At 47.4% G+C, this 23,874-nt stretch overlaps 1 protein-coding gene across 2 annotated transcripts in view; it reads right to left on the bottom strand.

Moving 5' to 3' along the window:
• USP25 (ubiquitin specific peptidase 25) overlaps positions 1–23,874 on the bottom strand; it is a 146,383-nt gene that overhangs the window by 81,209 nt on the left and 41,300 nt on the right. For both annotated transcript variants that reach the window (XM_073584479.1, XM_073584480.1), the window contains exons 4-6: positions 22,480–22,603; positions 20,800–20,962; positions 6,625–6,711 (exon numbers count right to left, since the gene is read on the bottom strand). In XM_073584479.1, the coding sequence (XP_073440580.1) occupies positions 6,625–6,711; positions 20,800–20,962; positions 22,480–22,603 (374 nt within the window). The remainder of the gene's footprint in view (positions 1–6,624; positions 6,712–20,799; positions 20,963–22,479; positions 22,604–23,874) is intronic.

Raw genomic sequence — 23,874 nt, 5'->3', positions numbered from 1 at the left:
CACCATGTTCCTGTGAGACCACCCGGAGTGAATTACTATGGCAGAGGTAACGTGTAACCATCTTTATAAAGGCTTCTGAGATGTCAGACATTTTGATCGCTGGGGTTCTGGCTGCAAGGAGGCTCCCACCATCGAGCCAAAGAAGTAGTACAGTCATGGCCAAAAGTTTTGAGAATGACACAAATATTATATTTTCACATGATCTGCTGGCCTCTGGTTTTTATGTGTGTTTGTCAGATGTTTTTATCACATACTCATAATATGATTGCAATTATATTTCTGTAACAAAAGGTTATATTGACAGTTAGAATGAGTTAATGCAGCAAGTCAATATTTGCAGTGTTGACCCTTCTTCTTCAGGACCTCAGCAATTCTCCCTGGCATGCTCTCAATCAACTTCTGGGTCAAATCCTGACTGATAGCAGTCCATTCTTGCAAAATCAATGCTTTTATTTCGTCTGAATTTGAAGGTTTTTGTTTGTCCACCCGTCTCTTGATGATTGACCACAAGTTCTCAATGGGATTAAGATCTGGGGAGTTTCCAGGCCATGGTCCCAAAATCTCTATGTTTTGTTCCCTGAGCCATTTAGTTATCACCTTTGCTTTATGGCAAGGTGCTCCATCATGTTGAAAAAGGCATTGTTGATCGCCAAACTGCTCTTGGACGGTTGGGAGAAGTTGCTCTTGGAGGACATTCTGGTACCATTCTTTATTCATGGCTGTGTTCTTAGGCAAGACTGAGAGAGAGCCCATTCCCTTGGCTGAGAAGCAACCCCACACATGAATGGTTTCAGGATGCTTGACAGTTGGCATGAGACAAGACTGGTGCTAGCGCTCACCTGGTCTTCTACGAATAAGCAGTTTTCCAGATGTCCCAAACAATCGAAAAGGGGATTCATCAGAGATAAATGACTTTACCCCAGTCCTCAGCAGTCCACTCCATGTACCTCTTGCAGAATATCAGTCTGTCCATGATGGTTTTCCTGGAGAGAAGTGGCTTCTTTGCTGCCCTCCTTGAGACCAGGCCTTGCTCCAAGAGTCTCCGCCTCACAGTGCGTGCAGATGCACTCACACCTGCCTGCTGCCATTCCTGAGCAAGCTCTGCACTGCCGGTAGCCCAATCCCGCAGCTGAAACACTTTTAAGAGACAGTCCTGGCGCTTGCTGGTCTTTCTTGGGCGCCCTGGAGCCTTTTTGGCAACAAGGGAACCTCTCTCCTTGAAGTTCTTGATGATGCGATAGATTGTTGACTGAGGTGCAATCTTTCTAGCTGCGATACTCTTCCCTGTTAGGCCATTTTTGTGCAGTGCAATGATGACTGCACGTGTTTCTTTAGAGATAACCATGGTTAACAGAAGAGAAACAATGATGCCAAGCACCAGCCTCCTTTTAAAGTGTCCAGTGGTGTCATTCTTACTTAATCATGACAGATTGATCTCCAGCCCTGTCCTCATCAACATCCACACCTGTGTTGATGGAGCAATCACTGAAACGATGTTAGCTGGTCCTTTTAAGGCAGGGCTGCAATGATGTTGAAATGTGTTTTGGGGGATAAAGTTCATTTTCTAGGCAAATATTGACTTTGCAAGTAATTGCTGTTAAGCTGATCACTCTTTATAACATTCTGGAGTATATGAAAAATTCCCATTAGAAAAAATGAAGCAGTAGACTTTGTAAAAATTAATATTTGTGTCATTCTCAAAACTTTTGGCCATGACTGTACAAGTGGTTATCCGAGGGCTGCTTTCCTTCGACACTGGAGTAGGTGTAGGGCAAGACCGTGCTGAGCAATTCTGTCCCTTTGTTCTAGTGATGGGAAGCTCAGCACCAGGAACCCACAGAACAAAGCTTCTCCATGACAAGTTTATAGAGATGTCAGTCACATTTGAGCATTCCCACTTCTTTCCATACTGTAGGTCCCTTCACGGACAGTTACTGGATGCACGGTAACGGGAGACAAGCCCCCAGCGTTCCCAAGAACCGGTGCTTTAAATAGCCATGTGAGAATACAACAGAGTATGATGAAGCGCAGCGCCGCTCCATTCATTCTAAGGGAACTGTCAAAGACCAGTAGAGTGAAGCACTTGGCCATCTTTGGTGGTCCCATAAAGAATGATGGAGTGGCGGTACACCTCATCAACCACCACTCCATTCAGACGGGGTTCAGTTCTCAGGATCGCTGGGGCCCCAGTGAGAAGACCCTCAGCAATCATCAAGTTATCCCCTATCCCACAGACAGATGACTGTCAAAAATAAGAATACCCCATTAACAGCAAATCTAGCCGATATTGCCCAAAAATGGTTGTCCAGTCATAACAAAAGTGCACGGGCGCCACGCAAGGGTGGGAAATAACATTTATGCATCTCGGCTGCTTTCACCCCGGTGGATCCAGGGCACGCTGCTCCATCGGACTGCACCGGACTGGAAGCCATGTTGTCCTACTGTTCTGTCACCAGACACAGAGGCATGAGAGTGGATGTATCAGTCGGGTGAATAAAACGGCATTACATTGGATGTTTCTCTGATCACATGTGCTGTTTTAGTCACCTGACCTCCACAGCCAATCACAGGCTTCTTGAGACAGAAGAGTGATGACGTCATGGCTTCTGGCCTGACGCAGACTACAGCAGCAGTCTCTGCTCAGCAGCCGGCCACGCATCATGATGTAGGTGGATAAAGCCGATTTGACATGTACCATGGGCTCCTGCCATAACGGAAGAATACACTTTCTAAATGGCAAAAGAAGCATTGTCAGGGGCAGAGCGCCTTCTTAATAGAGTGACGTTTGCTCGCCTTTGGGGCTTTTTATCAATAGGTTCGGCAGCGATCTTCAGATCCGAATTCTACAAAGAAATCAAATTGCAAGCCTATGCCAGGTGCCCCGATCTGCTCCAATCCCAGATTTTACCACTCCACTCATGGGCTCGTTCACAACACTGCACACCGACACTGTCCAATCGTGGCTCACTGCACACAGACACTGTCCAATCGTGGCTCACTACACACCGACACTGTCCAATCGTGGCTCACTACACACCGACACTGTCCAATCGTGGCTCACTACACACCGACACTGTCCAATCGTGGCTCACTACACACCGACACTGTCCAATTGTGGCTCACTACACACCGACACTGTCCAATCGTGGCTCACTACACACCGACACTGTCCAATCGTGGCTCACTACACACCGACACTGTCCAATCGCGGCTCACTACACACCCACACTGTCCAATCGCGGCTCACTACACACCGACACTGTCCATTCGCGGCTCACTACACACCGACACTGTCCAATCGCGGCTCACTACACACCCACACTGTCCAATCGCGGCTCACTACACACCGACACTGTTCATTCGCGGCTCACTACACACCGACACTGTCCAATCGCGGCTCACTACACACCGACACTGTCCATTCGCGGCTCACTACACACCGACACTGTCCAATCGCGGCTCACTACACACCGACACTGTCCAATCGTGGCTCACTGCACACACACTGTGAAATCGCAGCTCACTTCATACCGAGACATTGTCCAATCGGGTCTCACTACACAACGACACTGTCTAACCGAGGCTCACTACACAACGACACTGTTCAATCGCGGCTCACTACACAACGACACTGTCCAATCGAGGCTCACTACACACCGACACTATCCAATCGCGGCTCACTACACACCAACACTGTTCAATGGTGGCTCACTAGACACCAATACGGTCCAATCACGGCTCACTACACACCGACACGGTCCAATCGTGGCTCACTACACACCGACACTGTCGGCATGTGACTGGGGCAATGCGTGAAGGGCTGACTTTCTCATATAAACAGCTAAGCCAGCCTCCTTTCCAGGTCAATTCATTGCCTGCGGTAGAATAACTATTACAGAGCAGTTGGCCAGCCAGATCTGCAGAGCTCCGCGTGACTGTGGCTTGACATGTACAGCATATCTCCATGCATTCTCTTTGGGTCTGCCTGAAATGAGTGCAGTGCTTGGCATACTCCAGCAGTCCCATAGAGAATGCAGTGGTGCACAAGTCTAGCCATCGCTCCAATCAGGTGGCGCTCTGCAAAGCCTCGCTCTTGGTTCCCAGATGATGGATCAGCAAGTTATCACCGATCAATGGTCGATTGCAGTGGTCATGTGACAATGTGCTGCCAGTAAGGAAACAATGTTAGTCGGGGAGTTTAAGCGTTTTTTTTTTTTATTTAATACTGTCGCCACAAGTGTCCATTGAAGCCTTTTTGTGTGACTTGACACCATATACATAAACATACATACGGGGACACAATCACAGTTTATCGCCAATTATACAGAATATCATTTCCAACGCCGATTTAGATTCCTAGAAAGCAGCAGGGACGGACCATGGCCCTTACCGCCTCCTAGGTTTCCACCCCCAATAGTAGAGCGAGCGATGTGGAGTCACATTACATCCTAACAACTCTGGATCTCACACCGTAGGTGGTGACCTAAGAGACTGCAAGGCCCGCGGCCGTCCCCGACGCTCCTTACAAGAAAAACCTGCAGTGCAAGAGATTTAGAAAAATAGATAACTGTTCGCATGTCTGCACTAGAATGAGTTTCCTGTATGGCTGTAGGTAAAATGCTACCATTAGGGCCAATCCCTTAAAGGGATAGTCTCAATATGGACTTTTGGGGCAAAAAGACGCCAGGCCCACCTCTATGTGCCAAGAAGGTATAACACTGCTAAAAGAGTGACACTTGATCTGGCAGCAGTGGGATATTACATATTATGAGGACCTTAATTTCAATGGGTTTTCATTCAGGGAAAAACTTGGATAAGCAAGTTCATGCATAAAAAAATGAATTCTTTACTCTACGGGTTTGCATTCAGTATTAACATTGCTATAGGAAAAAACTGCACCGCTAGCAGATCGCAGGGAGTTTGTGCAGCTGAACATTCGACGATCAGCTGATCCGTGACACCGCTTCAGCATATAAAGGATGAGTCAGCCCTTTAAAGTGCTTAAAGTGGACTTGTCTCCACCACAAATATCTGCTCTAGTAAATTGCTGCATTCCCCATATCATCAGAACTCTGGATCTTCTCGTCTTAGACCTCTGCATTGTGCTGCTCCTCTGCTACTCCTAGAGATGTATACATAGGCGAGTATAACGGACGTGTCCTTACACAGACGCTGTGCAATCGCCGCTCACTACACACCGACACTGTGCAATCGCCTCTCACTACACACCGACACTGTGCAATCGCCTCTCACTACACACCGACACTGTGCAATCGCCTCTCACTACACACCGACACTGTGCAATCGCCTCTCACTACACACCGACACTGTGCAATCGCCTCTCACTACACACCGACACTGTGCAATAGCCTCTCACTACACACCGACACTGTGCAATCGCCACTCACTACACACCGACACTGTGCAATCGCCACTCACTACACACCAACACTGTGCAATCGCCGCTCACTACACACCGACACTGTGCAATCGCCTCTCAGTACACACCGACACTGTGCAATCGCCGCTCACTACACACCGACACTGTGCAATCGCCGCTCACTACACACCGACACTGTGCAATCGCCACTCACTACACACCGACACTGTGCAATCGCCACTCACTACACACCGACACTGTGCAATCGCCGCTCACTACACACCGACACTGTGCAATCGCCGCTCACTACACACCGACACTGTGCAATCGCCGCTCACTACACACCGACACTGTGCAATCGCCGCTCACTACACACCGACACTGTGCAATCGCCGCTCACTACACACCGACACTGTGCAATCGCCGCTCACTACACACCGACACTGTGCAATCGCCGCTCACTACACACCGACACTGTGCAATCGCCGCTCACTACACACCGACACTGTGCAATCGCCACTCACTACACACCGACACTGTGCAATCGCCACTCACTACACACCGACACTGTGCAATCGCCACTCACTACACACCGACACTGTGCAATCGCCACTCACTACACACCGACACTGTGCAATCGCCACTCACTACACACCGACACTGTGCAATCGCCACTCACTACACACCGACACTGTGCAATCGCCACTCACTACACACCGACACTGTGCAATCGCCACTCACTACACACCGACACTGTGCAATCGCCACTCACTACACACCGACACTGTGCAATCGCCACTCACTACACACCGACACTGTGCAATCGCCACTCACTACACACCGACACTGTCCAATCGCCACTCACTACACACCGACACTGTCCAATCGCCACTCACTACACACCGACACTGTGCAATCGCCACTCACTACACACCGACACTGTGCAATCGCCACTCACTACACACCGACACTGTCCAATCGCCACTCACCACACACCGACACTGTGCAATCGCCACTTACTACACACCGACACTGTCCAATCAAAGCTCACTTACCCATCTGAAATACATTTCCAATAGGAATTACTAAAGAATGGCAAAATGCAGAACTTCATGTGAAAGTTAATGCGTGCTATAATATTTTCACACTTGTCCTTTTCGCTGTGGGCATTTAAGCACAAATGATGAAACCGCAGCATGTATGCAGCATGTATGCCCACGTGTATAGAGCGTGCGCACACCCACCTTATGGTTTCGTGGAACATCCTGAGCGCTGGCAGGGGGGCTGTAGTTTAAAACTAGCCTGCGAAATTCCAGCAGATTAAAGAGAGACTGAAAGAGAAAGAAACAAGTTTAAACGACACAATGATTGTTTCTCACATACGTAGTTTATCCTCACAAATAAAAACTCATTCACACTTGTGTCAGCGTTTGACTGCGCCCTGTGAATGGCTGCCCGCTTGCTTCTAAAGCTTGTTATACACATTGGGTAAAAATGGGAGAAGCCTGATAATTTTGCAGTAGTTGGGTCCTCCAGGAGACTTGTCGACCAACATCCTTACATAACCTAGTGATTCCAGTGTTCCCCAAGTAATGCTTTATTTGCCCTGTGGAGGCACTGTGGAAAAACGGAGCACAGGGTTTCCTAGAGTTTAAAGGGAATCTGTTGGAAGGATAAACCCTCCTAAGTCGTCTATATGGGCATGTAGGGCATGAATAAAATGATACCTTGATATCTGTCATCCGATGTCTTATTCCAGGGAAATCCACATTTTTTAAATATGTAAATGAGATGTTAATATCTATGTGCCGGACATAGATCTCCCAGAGAAGAATCTGCCTCTAATGTAGAGCTTATTTTAAATGAGCGGACTGTCAGTCATTACATGTCTCGCCGCAGTAACACCTCATTTCATTTAAAACCAGCTCTGGAGCCAGATATTCCGGGAGATGGACAAAATATGAATGTCATTGGAATAAGACACCAGATAGAGTAACAAACAGGCAATCCCTGCATGTGTTGCGGTTGTCAAATAGCTGTGAAACATGCAGCCGCAGGGACTTGGACATAGTTTTCGAGCACCCGAGCATACTCAGATAACACCTTATCCGAGCATGCTCGCTCATCTCTACTTAGTAGGGTTGAACCTACTGACAGGTTCCCTTTAAAGCGGTTTTGTAGATTCAATTATCTCAGAGTGTGATCTCCAAGAAAGACTGTTGTAACAATATGGTGATTTAAAGGCATTTTCCAGATATAAACATCTGTTGTGTTAGGCCTGTTTCACACTTCCGTTTTTTGTGATCAGTTGAAATCCGCCAAAGATGCAAAAAACGGATCCGTTTCCGTTTTGGAACAAACAAGTCAGCGGACCCCAACAAAAAAAAAAAAAAAAAAATGGTTGAAAATGAATGGAGGTTCCAGCTGACATTAAAAGGATTACTTTGTCTACTACATAAGAACAAAGAGTTGACATCAAAGTTTTTGGTTCTTTGCCATTCTAGTTTTAAAGATTGACGGCACGCGTAGAAAACTTTTGACATTGTAACGTTGATCGTTGAGGGTCCAAGCATTGCCGGCCCATCGATTCTTATAGCAGAGAATCAAAAGCGCTGCTCTCTGCAAAGACTAGAGACAAGCTCAGCCGAAAAGCCTCCCTCTTCCCCTTTGTTTCAGCGATTGACTGGGCTCTCCGAACACGGATGTCACCGGCCAAAACTTCTGACTTGTTTCTACAACGTGACAAAAGTTTTGTAAAGGTGAATTGACAATTTAGTCATCCTATAAATTTCTGCTCCACTTTGCAAGATATCCAACCATCTTTAGCGTTTATACGCAATCAAGCCAATCCATAGTACAATTATAAAAAAAAATAAAAAGTATCTAGGAGCCTAAACAATATATTTTTGCATCATTTACAGGACGGCGTGTCCCAGTAGGGTGACAAGTACACATTGTCTCAGCTCTTTTTAGAATTAGCCTCACTAAGGAGCCATCTGTCATCAGTCACTTTTCACAGTTGTCAAAATAAGACGTTAGTCTCAACTGCTAATCGGTTGCGAGAGTCATGTCTCCTCGCCGGAGAAAACTGGCTGGCAGTACCCATCCTGTGAGCAAGTGCCTCTTAGGACCGAGCCAAGCCTTTTAATAAACTAAATTTACAAGGTGTATTCTCTGAGATAAAAGATTGACCTGTTCACTGACCAGAGGCTTCTAGGAAACTGCAAATGGCCAAAGCCAATCAGCCTAGCGACAGGAGCCAATGACCCACCAGTGTGCACAGAGATCTGAATATGAGCATGCGCCGCCCCCGGCGGCCATTTTCCCAGAGGCCACCACATTGCAGCAATGGAAAATGCCAGCGAAGGCCCCCCCCCACACCACAGAGCACAACGGCCGCACCAGCCTGGGAAGGAAGGCTGCATCGCCCTGCAGCATCAGACCGGGACTGTTGCCACAGTATTTTGTAAGTATATTCTCACTACAAGATGAACCCCTATTTTACCCAAAAAATTTTGGGGAAAAAAGTCCGTCTCACAGTCCGGAAAATATGGCATGTAGACTGTAGGCCCGCAAAGGCAGACCCTCTGCGTTAGTCTGTCATGGTTAGTTTAACTGTAATCTATAATTTATATGCTATGCAACCCCTTCTCTTGTACAGCACCATGGATCAAAGGTGCTCTTAAAATAAAATAAAAATTATTCTGTCCTCTGATTCACACTGTAGATTGTCCAGTGTATTTTAGATGAACCATCTTTCATCCGTGCCTCCCGCTTATGATAGATTTCTGTCAGCTGTTGCAAGCAGGAGGCAGGAAGGACACACAAGAACTGCACCTCATAAAAAACACTGGAATTTCTGACAGCGCTTTTTTAACTGAAACTACCATAGTTCAGTCTTAAATTATGAGAGAAAGACTACTATTCAAGTGAAAGACTAATACTCAGTTTTTGTTTTTTTTTAAAGATCATTTTGACAGAAACAGCCTAAAAAAAATGCATATAAAATTTCCTGCTGTCAATCCTATTACCCTGGAAATCACAAGAAAACAGGATTTTTGGTTGTTTACCGTAAAATCTGTTTCTCGGAGCCTTCATTGGGGAACACAAGAACCATGGGTGTATGCTGCTGCCCCTAGGAGGCTGACACTATGCAAATAAAAAAGTTAGCTCCTCCTCCGCAGTATACACCCCACCGACTGGCGCTCGATTAATCAGTTAGTGAGAAAGCAGTAGAAGCAATAGAATAGAAAACAAACATACAGCTCAACTGTAACTATAATACACAGAACAAACAACAGAAGTTGAAACATGGGAGGGTGCTGTGTCCCCCAATGAAGGCTCCGAGAAACAGTTTTTACAGTAAGCAACCAAAAATCCTGTTGTTTTCTCCATCGCTTCATTGGGGGACACAGGAACCATTGGACGTCCCAAAGCAGTCCCTAGGGAGGGAAAAGCAAACTTCCATTAGGTCAGCGGACTCACCACCGCCACCTGCAAGATCCTTCTTCCTAGGCTGGTATCCGCCGAAGCGTAGGTGTGGACCCTGTAAAATTTTGCAAACGTGTGGACAGAAGACCAGGTTGCAGCCTTACAAAGCTGAAGTGCGGAAGCCCTGTGGTGCACCGCCCAGGAAGCGCCCACTGCCCAGATGGAATGAGGCTTAACCCCAGGAGGGGGCACTCTGTTCTTGACCCGGTAAGCCTCTAAGATTGCCGATCTAATCCAGGGAGCAATAGTCGCCTTGGAGGCCGGCAGGCCTTTTCGAACACCATCTGGGATGACGAAAAGGGAGTCTGTCTTCCGGAACGTATCAGTTCTAGCCAAATAGACCTTCATCGCCCTGACCAGGTCTAGTTTGCTCAAGGAGCGTTCCCGGGGATGAATTGGAGCCGGGCAAAAAGAAGGTAGAACGATGTCTTCATTCAGGTGGAAAGCAGATACCACCTTGGGGAGGAAGGACAGAGGAGGCCGCAGTACCACCTGATCTTGGTGAATCACCAAGAAAGGCGGACGACAAGAAAAAGCCGCCAACTCCGAGACGCGCCGAATGAAGTAATGGCCACGAGAAAAGCCACTTTCCAAGAGAGAAAAGATAGAGAAGCTTCCTTGAGAGGCTCAAAGGGGAACCTTGTAGAGCCTCTAGGACTAGATCGAGATCCCAGGGATCCATGGGAGCTCGATACAGCGGTGCTGCATGGGCTGCCCCCTGCAGAAAAGTTTTGACCTGCGGACGAGAGGATAGCGTCTTCTGGAAAAGAATGGAAAGCGCCGAAACTTGACCCTTTAGAGAACTAAGGGCCAGACCAGTGTCCAGGCCCACCTGGAGGAATGCCAGCACCGAAGGGAGCGAAAAAGACATAGGTGGAATGCGATTGGACTCGCACCAACGAAAATAGGCTTTCCACGTTCGATAGTATATTATGGAAAACGACGGCTTCCTAGCCCGGATCATTCTGTGAATTACCCGATCTGAAAGGCCTGACTCCTTCAGAACTGCGGTCTCAATGGCCACGCCGTCAAATTGAGCGACCGAGAATTGGGGAGGTAAATTGGACCTTGAGACAGCAGATCTGGTCTGTCTGGAAGCGTCCAAGGAGCGTCCGCGAGAAGGTTGACGAGGTCCGCGAACCAAGACCTTCTGGGCCAATCCGGTGCGATGATGATGACTGGCACCCCTTCTGCCTTGATCTTCAACAACTTGGGGAGAAGAGGAAGGGAAGGGAACAGATAGGGGAGCGCGAACTGTGACCAAGGAATGGTCAAAGCATTGGCGCCCACCGCGAGAGGATCGCGGGCCCTGGAAACGAACCGTGGAACTTTCCTGTTGAGACGGGACGCCATAAGGTCCACATCCGGAGTACCCCACCGAAGGCAAATCTGATAGAAGACCTCCTGATGTAGGGACCATTCCCCTGCCGCGAGGCCCTCGTGGCTGAGAAAATCTGCGGCCCCGTTTTCAACGCCGGGAATGTGTACCGCGGCTATCGCTGGGACTGACACCTCTGCCCAATGAAGGATCTTGGATACCTCGGCCAATGACAAGGAACTCCGAGTCCCTCCCTGGTGGTTGACATATGCCACCGCTGTGGCATTGTCCGTCTGAATCCGAATTGGCAAGCCCTTGAGCAGCTTGTCCCAAAGGAACAGGGACAGAAAAATTGCCCGTATCTCTAGGACGCTGATCGGAAGAGTAGCTTCCTGCGTCGACCAACGACCCTGGACGGTCAGATGGTGAAACACTGCGCCCCAGCCGAGAAGGCTGGCGTCTGTCGTCACCACTTGCCAATGTACCGGAAGGAAGGACCGGCCCTGGGCTATGAGAGGTGATGTTAGCCACCAATTGAGGGACAGCTTGACCCAAAATGAGAGTCTAATTGGACAATCCAGGGAGGAGACAGACTTGATCCACTGTGACAGAATGCCCCGCTGAAGCGATCTTGAGTGGAATTGGGGAAGGGAATCGCTTCCGACGATGCAACCATCCTCCCTAGGACTCTCATGGCTGATAGGAGGGAAGTGAGTCGGGGGCCCTGAAGCAAGCGAACATCCCGCAGAAGAGTTACTCTCTTGTCCTCGGGAAGGAAAACTCTTGCCTGACGGGTGTCGAAAAGTATGCCTAGAAACACAAGACGTTGTGTTGGAACCAGACAGGACTTTTTTCTTTTGATGATCCACCCGAATTGGGAAAGAGTGTCGCAAACGATGGTCAGACTTTCGATAGCCTGGGGCAAGGACGGAGCTTTGATGAGGATTTCGTCGAGGTAAGGGAAGAGCACGAGACCTCTGATCCTCAAAATGGCCATCAACGCTGCCAAACCCTGGGGGTGGTGGCGAGACCGAACGGCAGGGCGACAAACTGGAAGTGCTCCTGATGTATGGCGAAGCGTAGGAATGACCCAGGAAGATTGGGACATGTAGATCGGCATCCTGAATGTCTATGGAGCACAGGAATTCTTGTGCCTCCATGGAAGCGATTACTGAACGAAGGGACTCCATCCTGAAATGTCGCAGACGGACCCTTTTGTTCAGTAATTTTAGATCCAGAATGGGCCGAACCGTGCCGCCTTTTTTCAGCACTACAAACAGGTTCGAATAGAAACCTGTGAAGCGCTCTTTTTCTGGTACAGGAACAATTACCCCCGAAATGAGGAGAGAGGCGATGGCTGTAAAGAAATCTGGAACCAAGGCGGGGTCTTTCGGGGGCCAGGAATTCGAAGAATCGATCCCGAGGGCGAGAAACAAATTCTATTTTGTATCCTGAGGATACAACTTCCCTGACCCAAGCGTCCTCCACCGAGGCAAGCCAGACGTCCCTGAATGCAAGAAGGTGGCCGCCCACCTGGGTGGATGTGCCGGGGTTTTGATGCCAGTCATGCGGAGGAAGACCTTCCAGGTTTGGCTCTGGTGGATCTACCTTGGGAGGAATGGGAGCGCCAGGAAGAAGTGGGCCTAAAGGAAACTCTTCTATCTTGGCGCGTTTGTGGCCTCTGCTGGTGGGAAGGCGTCTCTGTTGTCGTGAAGCGACGAAAGGGCCGAAACTGACGTTTTGGAGGAGGCCGGCGAGGTTTTGACGGGTTAAGAAGGGAGCTTGTGCTTCTGGTGGCGTCCTTAATAATCTGGTCCAGCCTGTCGCCGAAGAGGCGTGATCCCTGAAACGGTAGGCTGGTGAGGGACTGTTTTGAAGATAAGTCCGCCTGCCAGGCCTTAAGCCAAACTGTGCGCCGAATAGCCACCAAATTGCTAGATGCCTGAGCTGCGCAAGACGCGGCATCCAGGGAGGCAGAGACCAAATATTCGCCTGCATGCGAAATCTGATCGGCGAGGTCCGCCAGCTGCTTTGGCTGGTCTCTGGCCAGAATGCCTTGGCGGAGAGCCTTAGCCCATTTGGCTATGGCTTTAGAAGCCCAAGTAGAAGCAAAGGCCGGGCTTAGAACAGATGCCACCACTTCGAAAGCTGACTTCGCAAAGGATTCTATGACTGTCATTAGGATCTCCTAGAGATGCTCCACCAGAAATCGGAAGGACCGTGTTGTTAGATAGTCTGGAAACCGGCGGGTCCACTGCCGGAGAAGCTGACCAGTCTGCGATGAGCTCCGCCGAGAAAGGATATAACACGCCAAGGCGTTTTCCTCTTTGAAAGCGCCTGGTCGGATTTTCTCTTTCTCTGGACAGAATCTTCTAGAACTCCGAATGAGGAGCGAAGACCTTGGAAGGTGGTTTAGACCGTCTGAAGGAGACCTCCTGGTCCGCGGGCGAATCTTTGATATTGAAGAACTGGTTGATTGCTCCAATGAGGCTCTGAACCATATCCCTCATATCTGCGATTTGGTCCGAATCCAGTTCCAAAACATCCTCAGAGGGCACATCCAAGAAAGTCTCGCCTGGCTCAGGTGAGGAAGATCGGGACAAAGGAGGCCACTGGGACGGGCTATGGGGTGAGACGGACCGGGAAGAGGAACCGGACCGGTGCTCTTGTCTGGATCTTTTACGGCTAATATTAGCAGGCTCAACCAGAGCTTCCTGTGACCCCCTGGGTCCTGCGGACGCCTGCAGGGGCAACCTATCCAGTACGGAAACTAGGGTCTGAGACACCCTGGTAAGATCAGCCACAGATTGTGACAGAGAGGAAGCCCACCCTGGGATAGGGGCCTCACACTCACTTGGGACAACCAAGGGCTCCTGGGCGGTGGGTTCAATGGGGTTGCTGCAGTCCTGACAGAGGGGAGAGGACTGACCTGATGGAAATTTGCATTTACAAGAAGAACATGCAAAATGACCGACCACCACGGAGGAAGAGGAAGTTGGACGACGAGAGCGAAGTGGTTTAGAATTAGACATGGTGAGCTAACCCACTAAGCAGTGCCAGACGGTTAGGGGACGGAGAGCTGAGGAGGGTGTCAGTCTGCAGTGCAGAGCTATTCATGGAACCGGTGTCCTGAAGCGACTTCCAGTAAGGGCTGCACAGCTCGCTTGGGTATGCGGGTCCCGCAGACAGGAAAAGAAGGTGACCAGCTCCCAGGCTGAGGTAAAAACGCACGCTTCCTGAATGCGGTGGGAGGTAATTAGCTCACTGTGGATCGGCAAAAGGGGCGGAGCTAACCGCTCTCCCAGGAGTACAAAGATGGCGCTGCTAAACGCCTACAGGATGACTGGGAGGAGTGGGCGGGGCCAGAAGGGGCGTGGCCTCGCCTCAGAACAAGGCCCGAACAGAAGCCGGGGCCTAGATTAGAAACGCAGTCGCGGGGCGGCGCGGAGGCATTCCAAAGGCCGCATTGCCACGGCGCTATGCGGCCTGCTACAACCCCGGGAACGGAGGATTTGGGTGACATCGCCCAGTGGAAAGGGAGTGCCGTAAACAGTGATTCCCCGATACCCGTTCCCCACCGCCCAGAGTGGGAGCCAGGAAAACGCTGCTGCCAGGGAGACGGGCGGGTTGCAGATACTTACCTTCCGTAGTCTTGTCCTAAGGAGAACCTGAGGAGAGAAAGGAACCTCATTATCCAGGTAAAGAAATCAAGACGTCCATAAGAAACCCTCTTAGTGGGCGTCCGTGTCTCCATCGACCGACAGGCTCTGGTGGGCAAGTGGGTTGGAGACGGGTGCCAGGATCGGTGGGTAGCCCGGACACGCATCCGTTTTAGGGGCTCTTGATCCTGCCGGGTAGACGTATGAGGATACGGGGCGGCAGTACACACCGTACTCAGTCTCTCTGTGGGAATACAGATGTGACTATTCACTCTGTATCCCTCCGGATACCTGAAAAGGAACGACGCACACTGAGGTAGATAAGGGTCTAATGAAAGACCCGTGTCCACCTCCTACTGACACTAAGCTAAACTGATTAATCGAGCGCCAGTCGGTGGGGTGTATACTGCGGAGGAGGAGCAAACTTTTATTTGCATAGTGTCAGCCTCCTAGGGGCAGCAGCATACACCCATGGTTCCTGTGCCCCCAATGAAGCGATGGAGAAATTCCATTTTGGCATATCCACTCTATCTTCGCCTAGCTCCAATAAAGTGGACAGAGCTGGAGTGGATCAGGAGTGATTCGACCATTACTCATCATATACATGACGAGGGGTCGACATTCGCTTCCCCACAAACTGTACTCCAGCAGAGGCAATATAGGATTTGTGGTCAGAGGTGTCCTCAACTTGTCAGGCGCTAATGATTCCTGAAGAGGTGTGCACCTCTTCATGAATCAGGAGTGTCTGACTATAGCCCATCTTGTCATCAAGACCAGTGTGAACAATGCTGGTCTTGATGTATCGGGCCCAATGTGTTTGTCAGATAGTGCTCACTTTATACTTCCAACGGAGACTCATCCCAAATTTGCACCTTGCAAAGATTCCCTCCCTAACCTCAATCCCCTTTCTCCCTTGTTTTGTCTTTTATCCTCCTAACATTAAGACCAGCAATACATTTTGAAACTTGCATTCCATATTCCTTAATCATGGGATACGTTATTCTTCAAATTCTAAAAGGTCTCACCACTACACTTTTCCATTCGATGGTCTACCTTTAGTTAGGGATCTCGCCAATTTATAGTTGCCTCCTTGAATAATTTCTATTCATTTGTACTGTTATTCTTGAGTGCTCACTGCGCAGTGACAGTCGGACTGTCTCCTTGTACCTCCTCTTACAAGCGGTCTGATATTTGGTTAGGTTAGAATAAAAAGATAAATATATATTATTTTTATCTTTTAATTATCACACCTACTTTATCATTGGAGACAGGACATTAGCATCTGAGCAGTGGAAGCCATGCTGACCATCCCAATTGAGCAGACCCTTCTGGGCTGCAGTGCCAGGCACTGGCACTACCATATATTCATGAAGACACCCCCTTCAGTCATCTGATCAGAAGTTGTTTCCAGACTGTGAGACCCTTTTGCTCTAGACCCCAAAATACACAACTGCAGCATGACTATCGCCATCACCGACTCATGATGTTGAACAGCCGCGGGATTCGCTAAAAATTTTCAAGCACACCAAAGTCACCCTGCTGGCACCCGAGCATGCTCTGATAACGCTTTATCCCAGCACGTTCGCGCCTCACTAGTATGGAGCTGTGCCTGGTGAAGGGGACGTGGATCTTGCCGGCACACTACTGCCACATCAATCAGTTGTTGGGCGAAGTTATAGGTCTTTATTACACAATGAATTAACGTTATTTACCAAAGACAGAATACACCTTTAAATATACCCGATCTGCAGAGAACATGGATCATATGATGTTTTCGCCGTCCACATTCCATATTTATATATAAACAGATCCCGCGGTCACACATTGCTGATCAGCAGATTTCCGCCGCGCTGAGAACTTCACGGCCGGCCTTCCGCACGGATCTCACTTGCTACATTAATTCATTCAGATTATTCTTTTTTGCAAATATGGAAGTTTCATTAATAAAGTGCAACTGATCTTGTAGGCAGAAAATAAGCAGCCAGATAACGGATCCCTCCAGCTGAGGTCAGACTCAACCACGCAGACACATGACTCAGAGGAAGTAAACAATCCCGTCTCGGCAGCTGACAGCAGCGGCCATGGTTCGCCATCTGTTACTATCCGTTACGGTACTTGTGGAGACTTTGATTTCGGTAGAGTCAGACCACTTATTGTAAACAAATCAAAATAATAATATTTCCCCATTGATGGAAAGGAATAGACGCGAGCTGTGACCGGCGAATTAAAAGATATTCGCACTCCACTTCAATTAAGGCCCCGTCTCACTAAGCGACTCACCAGCGATCCCGACACCGATATGAAGGTGTCAGGATCGCTGGTAAGTCGCTATGTGATCGCTGGTGAGCTGTCACACAGACAGCTTCACCAGCGATCAGCACAGCGATGCCGAGCGCCCGGCATCGCTGGCTATCGCTGTAGAAAATAGTATCACTGGGACCGGAGCGTGGAGAGAGGCAGGATGGCTGAACAGGACGTCGGAAGGTGAGAATAACTATATTTTTTATTTTTTTTTATTATGTTTTTTACACCTGATCGCTGGTCTCCCGCGGTCACACACAGCGATGCGTGCTGGCCAGCGGGAGACCAGCGACCAAAGAAATGTCCAGAGGTTTCTTCCAGAGATCAGCGATACCGGCAGGGGGGCCGCTCGCTGATCGCTGTCACACACAGCAATCTCGCTGGTGAGATCGCTGTTACGTCACAAAAGTTGTGACTCGGCAGCGATCTCGCTACCGAGATTGCTTAGTGAGACGGGGCCTTTAGACAGAAGACAATGGGGGGCTGTTGACTGATCTGATTTAGAAGGATCCTTCAACAGCAGCCACTTTTTACAATCACTAGTTGATCTCTCTCGGTCTTTCTATATTTAGTCCATTCTGTTTATGGAGTGGTCTTACAGGTGTTTCCTAAAAGGTTATTTTGGTGGAATCAGAGGGTTATTCCCACGTTAAGTTATCCATAGAATAGGAAATAACTTACTGATCGCTGGGGATGCAATGAAGTGGACCCCAAGCGATCGCGGATCTAGAACTCAAGAACCGCACTCAAGAATGGAGGTGCCACGCTCAAACTCTGCTCCATTCATGGTCACTGGGCATGCCGGAAATAGCAGAGCATTGCGCCAAGTTCCTGGGTTACAGTGTCCTGAACCTTGAGCGGATGACTTAATATTTTGGGATTAATCTTTTAATTAGGTTATTTTCTTTTAAAAAAAAAAAACACACAAAGCAATAGCTTTGTGCTTAGATACTTTACCACTGACAGCAAGCAGAGATCATCCTGACCCTGGGAGCCCTATAATTCCCTACAGCCACTAGGGGAACCCTCCTACCCGATATTCTAAAGGGGGGGCACCACAACGTTCCCCCTCTAGAGTGCCAACCTCCGCAGATATTTTGTAGGGATTATATATGATTTAACGGTTGGACACCCTATTTGGATCAATTATGTTATTTCTTTCCATATGCCCAATAACATATATTGGCATTATGGTGGGGTATTCCCTGCTCGGGCGCTTTTCAGCCAGAGCAAAGTCACTATACATCAGTGACTATCGATCCAGGTCCATTCAGGTTTGAAATGGTGGATCAATCATATTAGAGAAGCACTCCGGCTCCTCCCATCAAAGTTTTTATCCCCTTAATATACTGCAATCATCATATTATACAGAACTGTGTACTCACAATTGCTCATTTTGCCTTTGTACCCAACTAACTCTTCTCTTTTCTCTGCTCTATGTAGAAACAGGAAGTCTCTTGTCCCTGCATTATCATTCCCCTCCTCAACTACTGACCCAGCTGCTGCTCCTTCCCCCCTGCCAAGGTCTTTTGCAGTGACTTAAGACTCACGCAGGGAAAATTGACCTCCTGTTTCTGCATAGAGAAGAGAAGGATTCAGCTAGTCTGTTTTTAATCATGTGATGTCATAGACCTAATGGAAGAGAAGAATTATTTGGGTAGAAGGGAAAAATTAGCAATTGTAAGTACACAATTCTTTATAATATGAGGATTGCAATATATTAAGAAGATAATTTTGATTGGTGGAGGAGTGCTTCTTTATAGAGTGCGCACAGTACTTCTACATTGTCATATCGCCATTGTTTTTTTTTTCCCCTGACTGTCATCCCGAAACTTGGTAAGGGTTACACATATTTGCATGAAAGTACCTGGTTGTTTTCTGGGTGGATCGGGGCAGAACTATAGATTTTAGAACCACAGCAATCATTGATTTATTAGGGGAAAAAAATGATGTTTTTGCAGGACAGTCTTTAATTTGTACATGTGAAGTTCCTTGGCATCAGATCTGGGTTGGCAATCGTCGAGAAATTCCAGGAAAGTCCATAAAAATATTGCACTTTTTTTTGCATAAAAATTTGTTTTTAGGAGTCAGATTTTTTTTTTGGTATAAATCTGAAGAAACTTATACAGATGATGTGGATTGTAATTATCATTTTACAGTTCACAGTGAATCAAAATTATGGGTTGTAGACCTGAGTCACTAATAATCAATGTTTTAATATGGCTGTGTTCGTAAGATATATTATTGTCTGCTCGTGCTTTTTTTCTTTTTTTAATAATCTGTCCAGAAAAAAAACAAAAACTCAAGTTGGCAACACTGCTTCATATGTCAATTAGATCAAACATGAACCCGAGGTTAAATGCCGTCACCCACTTTAATCAGGTTTCTAATATTCTTATCGAGGCAGATTGGTCACTACTGGGTATAATGTGGAAAGAAATCCGAGCGCGCTCCTTATGACTGTATTGGCCACGTACGCGCCGTGCAGTCCATAAACATGAACTCGGCAGACGCTCCAGAGTCCGGGCATTGGGTTACAATCCTGGCATTGGCCACGTGAGATCACTCATTCACTGAATATGTGCGAGGTCTCTTTTTATGTCTCTAATGAGTCATCTTGTTATAGGATAACCCCATGTAAAATTCCTTACCCCCTCCCCCCTCAGTCCAGCTGTGAGGGTTTATGAGCGACCAGTAGTGATGAGCGAACGAGTTCAGATAAGGTGAAAAAGGTATTGTTTGTCATCAATTTTTCAATACCGGCTAGAGGTAGGGGTCATTCTAAAATAAAAAGTATACAGCAATCCTCATTAACATTATTATCTCCTATTACCAAGGACATTCCGTCAATTGAAGTCCACAAGGCCGATTGCAAATTCTTGCTTTCTAAAATATACCTTTAATCAGACTTGTGAAAGAGAATCTGTCAGCAGGTTTATGCTCATGAATCAGAGGGCAATTTAAAATAGGAACAGAGACCCAGACTGGAGTCACTTACTTGGCTCGTTGCTGTATTTTTCATAAAATGACTTCTCTGTTGCAGCTCTGCTAGTCCTCACAGACTGCTATTGATTGCCAGCTTTCTGCCAACACCGTGCATCAGGAGAAAGCTACCAATCGATCAGTGGTAAAAGGCAGGGGGTTAATGAAAGCTTATGGACATCTAGGACAACATAGGAGATATTGAGAAGACTAGCAAAGCTGCAGCAGGTAAAACGGTGTAGTCAAAATTACAGAAAAAAGCCCAATAAGTGGCATATTGCTGGAATTAGGGTCTCTGCATTTCTCAAATGGGGCTGCATAAACCTGGTGACAGATTCCCTTTAAATGTCACATATTAAAAAAGGTCTAATGAGACTGGCTCCTTCACTGCAGGCATTCGTTATCTGGTTTGTCAGGTTCGAATTAACTTTAGTCCATAGCTCGGTTCAGGTACCATAACTGTACACGAACTTGTACCCCATGGAAGTCTATGGGGACCCGAACTCCTAAACTTTGAAACGGACCTCCAGGAGAAGCCCGTGTTTGGAGATCATCACAATACGAACACCGAACTTTACAGTTCCGGTTGCTCATTTCTATGCAAGACAAATTGTCACAATCACTGTGTAAATCAAAGGAAGGAAAAGGTAAAAGAGATAAATGCTCACCTGAATGACTGCACTGAACCAGCAGGTGTTCCCCACATTCTTCAGCCCCACGGGACAGTTGTCCTGACGTTTCCTGTCGTAAGGATTAGGAGAGTCGCTCCATACCTCCGTGTGCGTCCTCTTCAGGCTGGCCTTGTTCTCCGCTATGCTGGCTTCTAATACCCTACACAGAAGAAGCAGCAGCGATCAGCATCTTGGAATTTTGACTAAGGTACTCCTTGGAGGGTATGTACTATCCATTGGCACCTCTTAATATTAGAGAAGCCCATAACCAAATGTGACATTCTGTACATTCAGCCACATTAGCACAGTCAACAGTCTCCGATAGGACCAAGTTGGTGTGATTAGTGACAAATTTATCCTAGGTTGCACCCTTTTTAAAAGAGGTTGTCCAGGATCCCTAAGGCTGAGGCTAGACCTGGTCACAGATGAACCGGAGGAAGATCCTCAGGTTTTGCAGCTCACAACGGACCCAGGAGTGTCCAAGATGTCCAACCTCATCTGAGTTTTTAGTGACGCCTCCACACCCTGCGGGTAGAAATGTTATCCCATTCATTTGTATTGCATAACGATGTAAGTGTCGCGGCCATAGTTACCATGTAGCCTCAGCCCAAAAGACGGCTCGTTCCTTCAAATTGTGCAGCTTATTGATGACCTAGACAAACTGCTCAGTAGATGGATACTGTAACTGCTGTGAACACTAGTTCCTATCCAGGTGGCCATACACCTACTTGGAAGCCAGGCGAGTGTTGGGCAGGCAGATGTTCCTCTGCCCCTATTCACAGAAGCTTGGCTCCGCCAAGTGTGCACAAGAATCAATAAGAAGAATTGGGTAAGCTGCTGCCACACACACTTCATGGAGACTAATCTTGAGGACAAAGGATGGGCATGAAGAAACCCCACAGTCTGATTCTGTTTCATCAGATTAAAATACATTAATTGGGGGAATAAGAAGTTTCAGAACAAATTGGGAATAAAATGCAAACACCAATCACTGAACAATTGGTGGAGGATAGAAGTAATAGTCTGCGCTGCTGTGCTGGATTCAACAGATCCCAAAGGTGATGGGGGATTAGAGCGCGCAGCTTATCCTTCATCAGGATCCACCACAATGTTAAAATAGAACATCCCACCATGTCTCCACCAGAGAAGACCTTATTGTCCTTTGTGTCTCCCACTCTTTGTAACATCAATCACAGGACACAGAGTTGTCCCCAAACTGCTCAGACCAATGGCGCAGTCACCAGATAGCACCTCACCACCACCGGAAGAGCACAAAGTGCAGGGTGGGCAGGTGGGAATTGAGAATAAACGGTGTTTTTTGTTTTGTTTTTTGCAATCACTCGCCAATATTTTCCCATTTACAGAACACCCCATTAATTAGAAGGCTGATAAGTTATATCCATGTGCCTCTCCGGGATTAATTGTGCAAGTAAAGCAGCATCTTATTCTACATATCGATATCACTGCTGCATCTATGTCTACACAACACTTTAGTCGACTACTACGTCTCTCCATACTATAAATTGTGCTAGATTTTACACATTTTTTAATAACCTTGAAACCCATCTTCCGAGTTTCCCCAATTTCAGCACCCAGCACGGTGGCCACAAGCAGGTTCTCGATACTCCGCCAATGGCGTGTGATCGCAGTGAGGCGTTAGGCGAGCTGTTCACCGACCTGCTGATGGCTTGCTCCTCATCGGTAATTCCCGTCTCTCTGAACGTCCTGTTTGACTCCTCCAGACTCAGGGCGATCGCTCTCTGCAGGTCATCCTTATCATCCCCAGTTAGGTCAATCACATCTAAAAACGAAGAAAGCATTTCATTCCAGACATCCAACGCCATTTAAATTATATTCTGCATTCAATTTCGGCAGGTTTCCTGTTCCTCGGGGGTGGATACTCTCCCGGTAGATTATCAATAAGCATTAAAAATATCTTTATCACAATGTTAGATTACCAGTTTGGTTAAAAAAAAAAAAATACATCACATTTAATCTATATGCAAATGAGGCTGCAGTGCTCTGGCCCTGATGACAGCACCTCCGGTGCCTCTCCCTCCCAGGGCTTTATTCCAAGTCAAGCAAATGAGATGTTAAACACAAGGAGGTGCAGTTAGGTGCGGCTCATTTACATATGAAAAAAATAGCATTTTAATTATGGAGTGCAGATATTATAAAAGTTCAGATTACATTAACTTTCAACAAGCTACATGCCAATATAATCAGGGGACAGATTTCCTTTAAACTGGGTAAAGACTTATGGAGTAGCTGTAGTGACAGCCATATTGACACCACCACCAAACCTTACCTTTTTTTTATTTACAAGACCATTTCCATTTTATGCATTTTTTTAAACTATATTTATAACCATTTCACTTTTCGGATGTGTCCTTATTAAGGAGAATCTGTCATTTAGATTATTGCTATGTAATAGTATAATGTAGGGGCAGATACGCTGATTCTAGTATCACTTACTGGGCTGTTGGTGCAATTTTGATAAAATCCCTGTTGTCTCTGGTGCAGATCTAGCAGAGCTCTGAATATCCCCCCCCACACCACTGATTGGCAGTTTTCAGTACACACTGTGCATAGGCAGGAAGCTGCCAAATCAGTGGTGGGAGTGGGGTTAAGACTATCTGGCAGCAGGTTTACTAGTCCTCTAGTGAGGATCACCAGCTGATAATACTGATTTTATCAGAACCGCAGCAAGCAGCCCAGTAAGTGAAACATCGCTGGAATCAGGGTCTCTGCCCTTACATTATGTTGCTCTCAGATTAAAAGCTGTACCCAGCAATACAATCCCTGTCCACTTGCACTCTAAGGTCATAGAAGAGATTTCCCACCCCTAGGCCTGCGATTCTAATTGCTCATGTATTGCATGAACAGACATTCATCCAGAATGGTCAGTCTCACAATATTACGGTACTTATCCCTTGCAGGGAAAATGATTATCAGCAACCTTAGGAGCCAGAGCACTGTGATTAATGGGCTGGTTGGTAATGAGAGAGCCTTTAACAGCAAACAATAAGCCCTATAACTCTTGCAGTAAGAGGACGGCAACCACTAGTGACT

This window comes from Dendrobates tinctorius, unplaced genomic scaffold, assembly GCF_039654945.1.
Source record: "Dendrobates tinctorius isolate UK_male_01 unplaced genomic scaffold, ASM3965494v1 ptg000084l, whole genome shotgun sequence".
Taxonomy (NCBI): domain Eukaryota; kingdom Metazoa; phylum Chordata; class Amphibia; order Anura; family Dendrobatidae; genus Dendrobates; species Dendrobates tinctorius.
The sequence above is the reverse complement of the archived record's forward strand: the minus strand, read 5'-3'. Positions and strand labels throughout refer to the sequence as shown.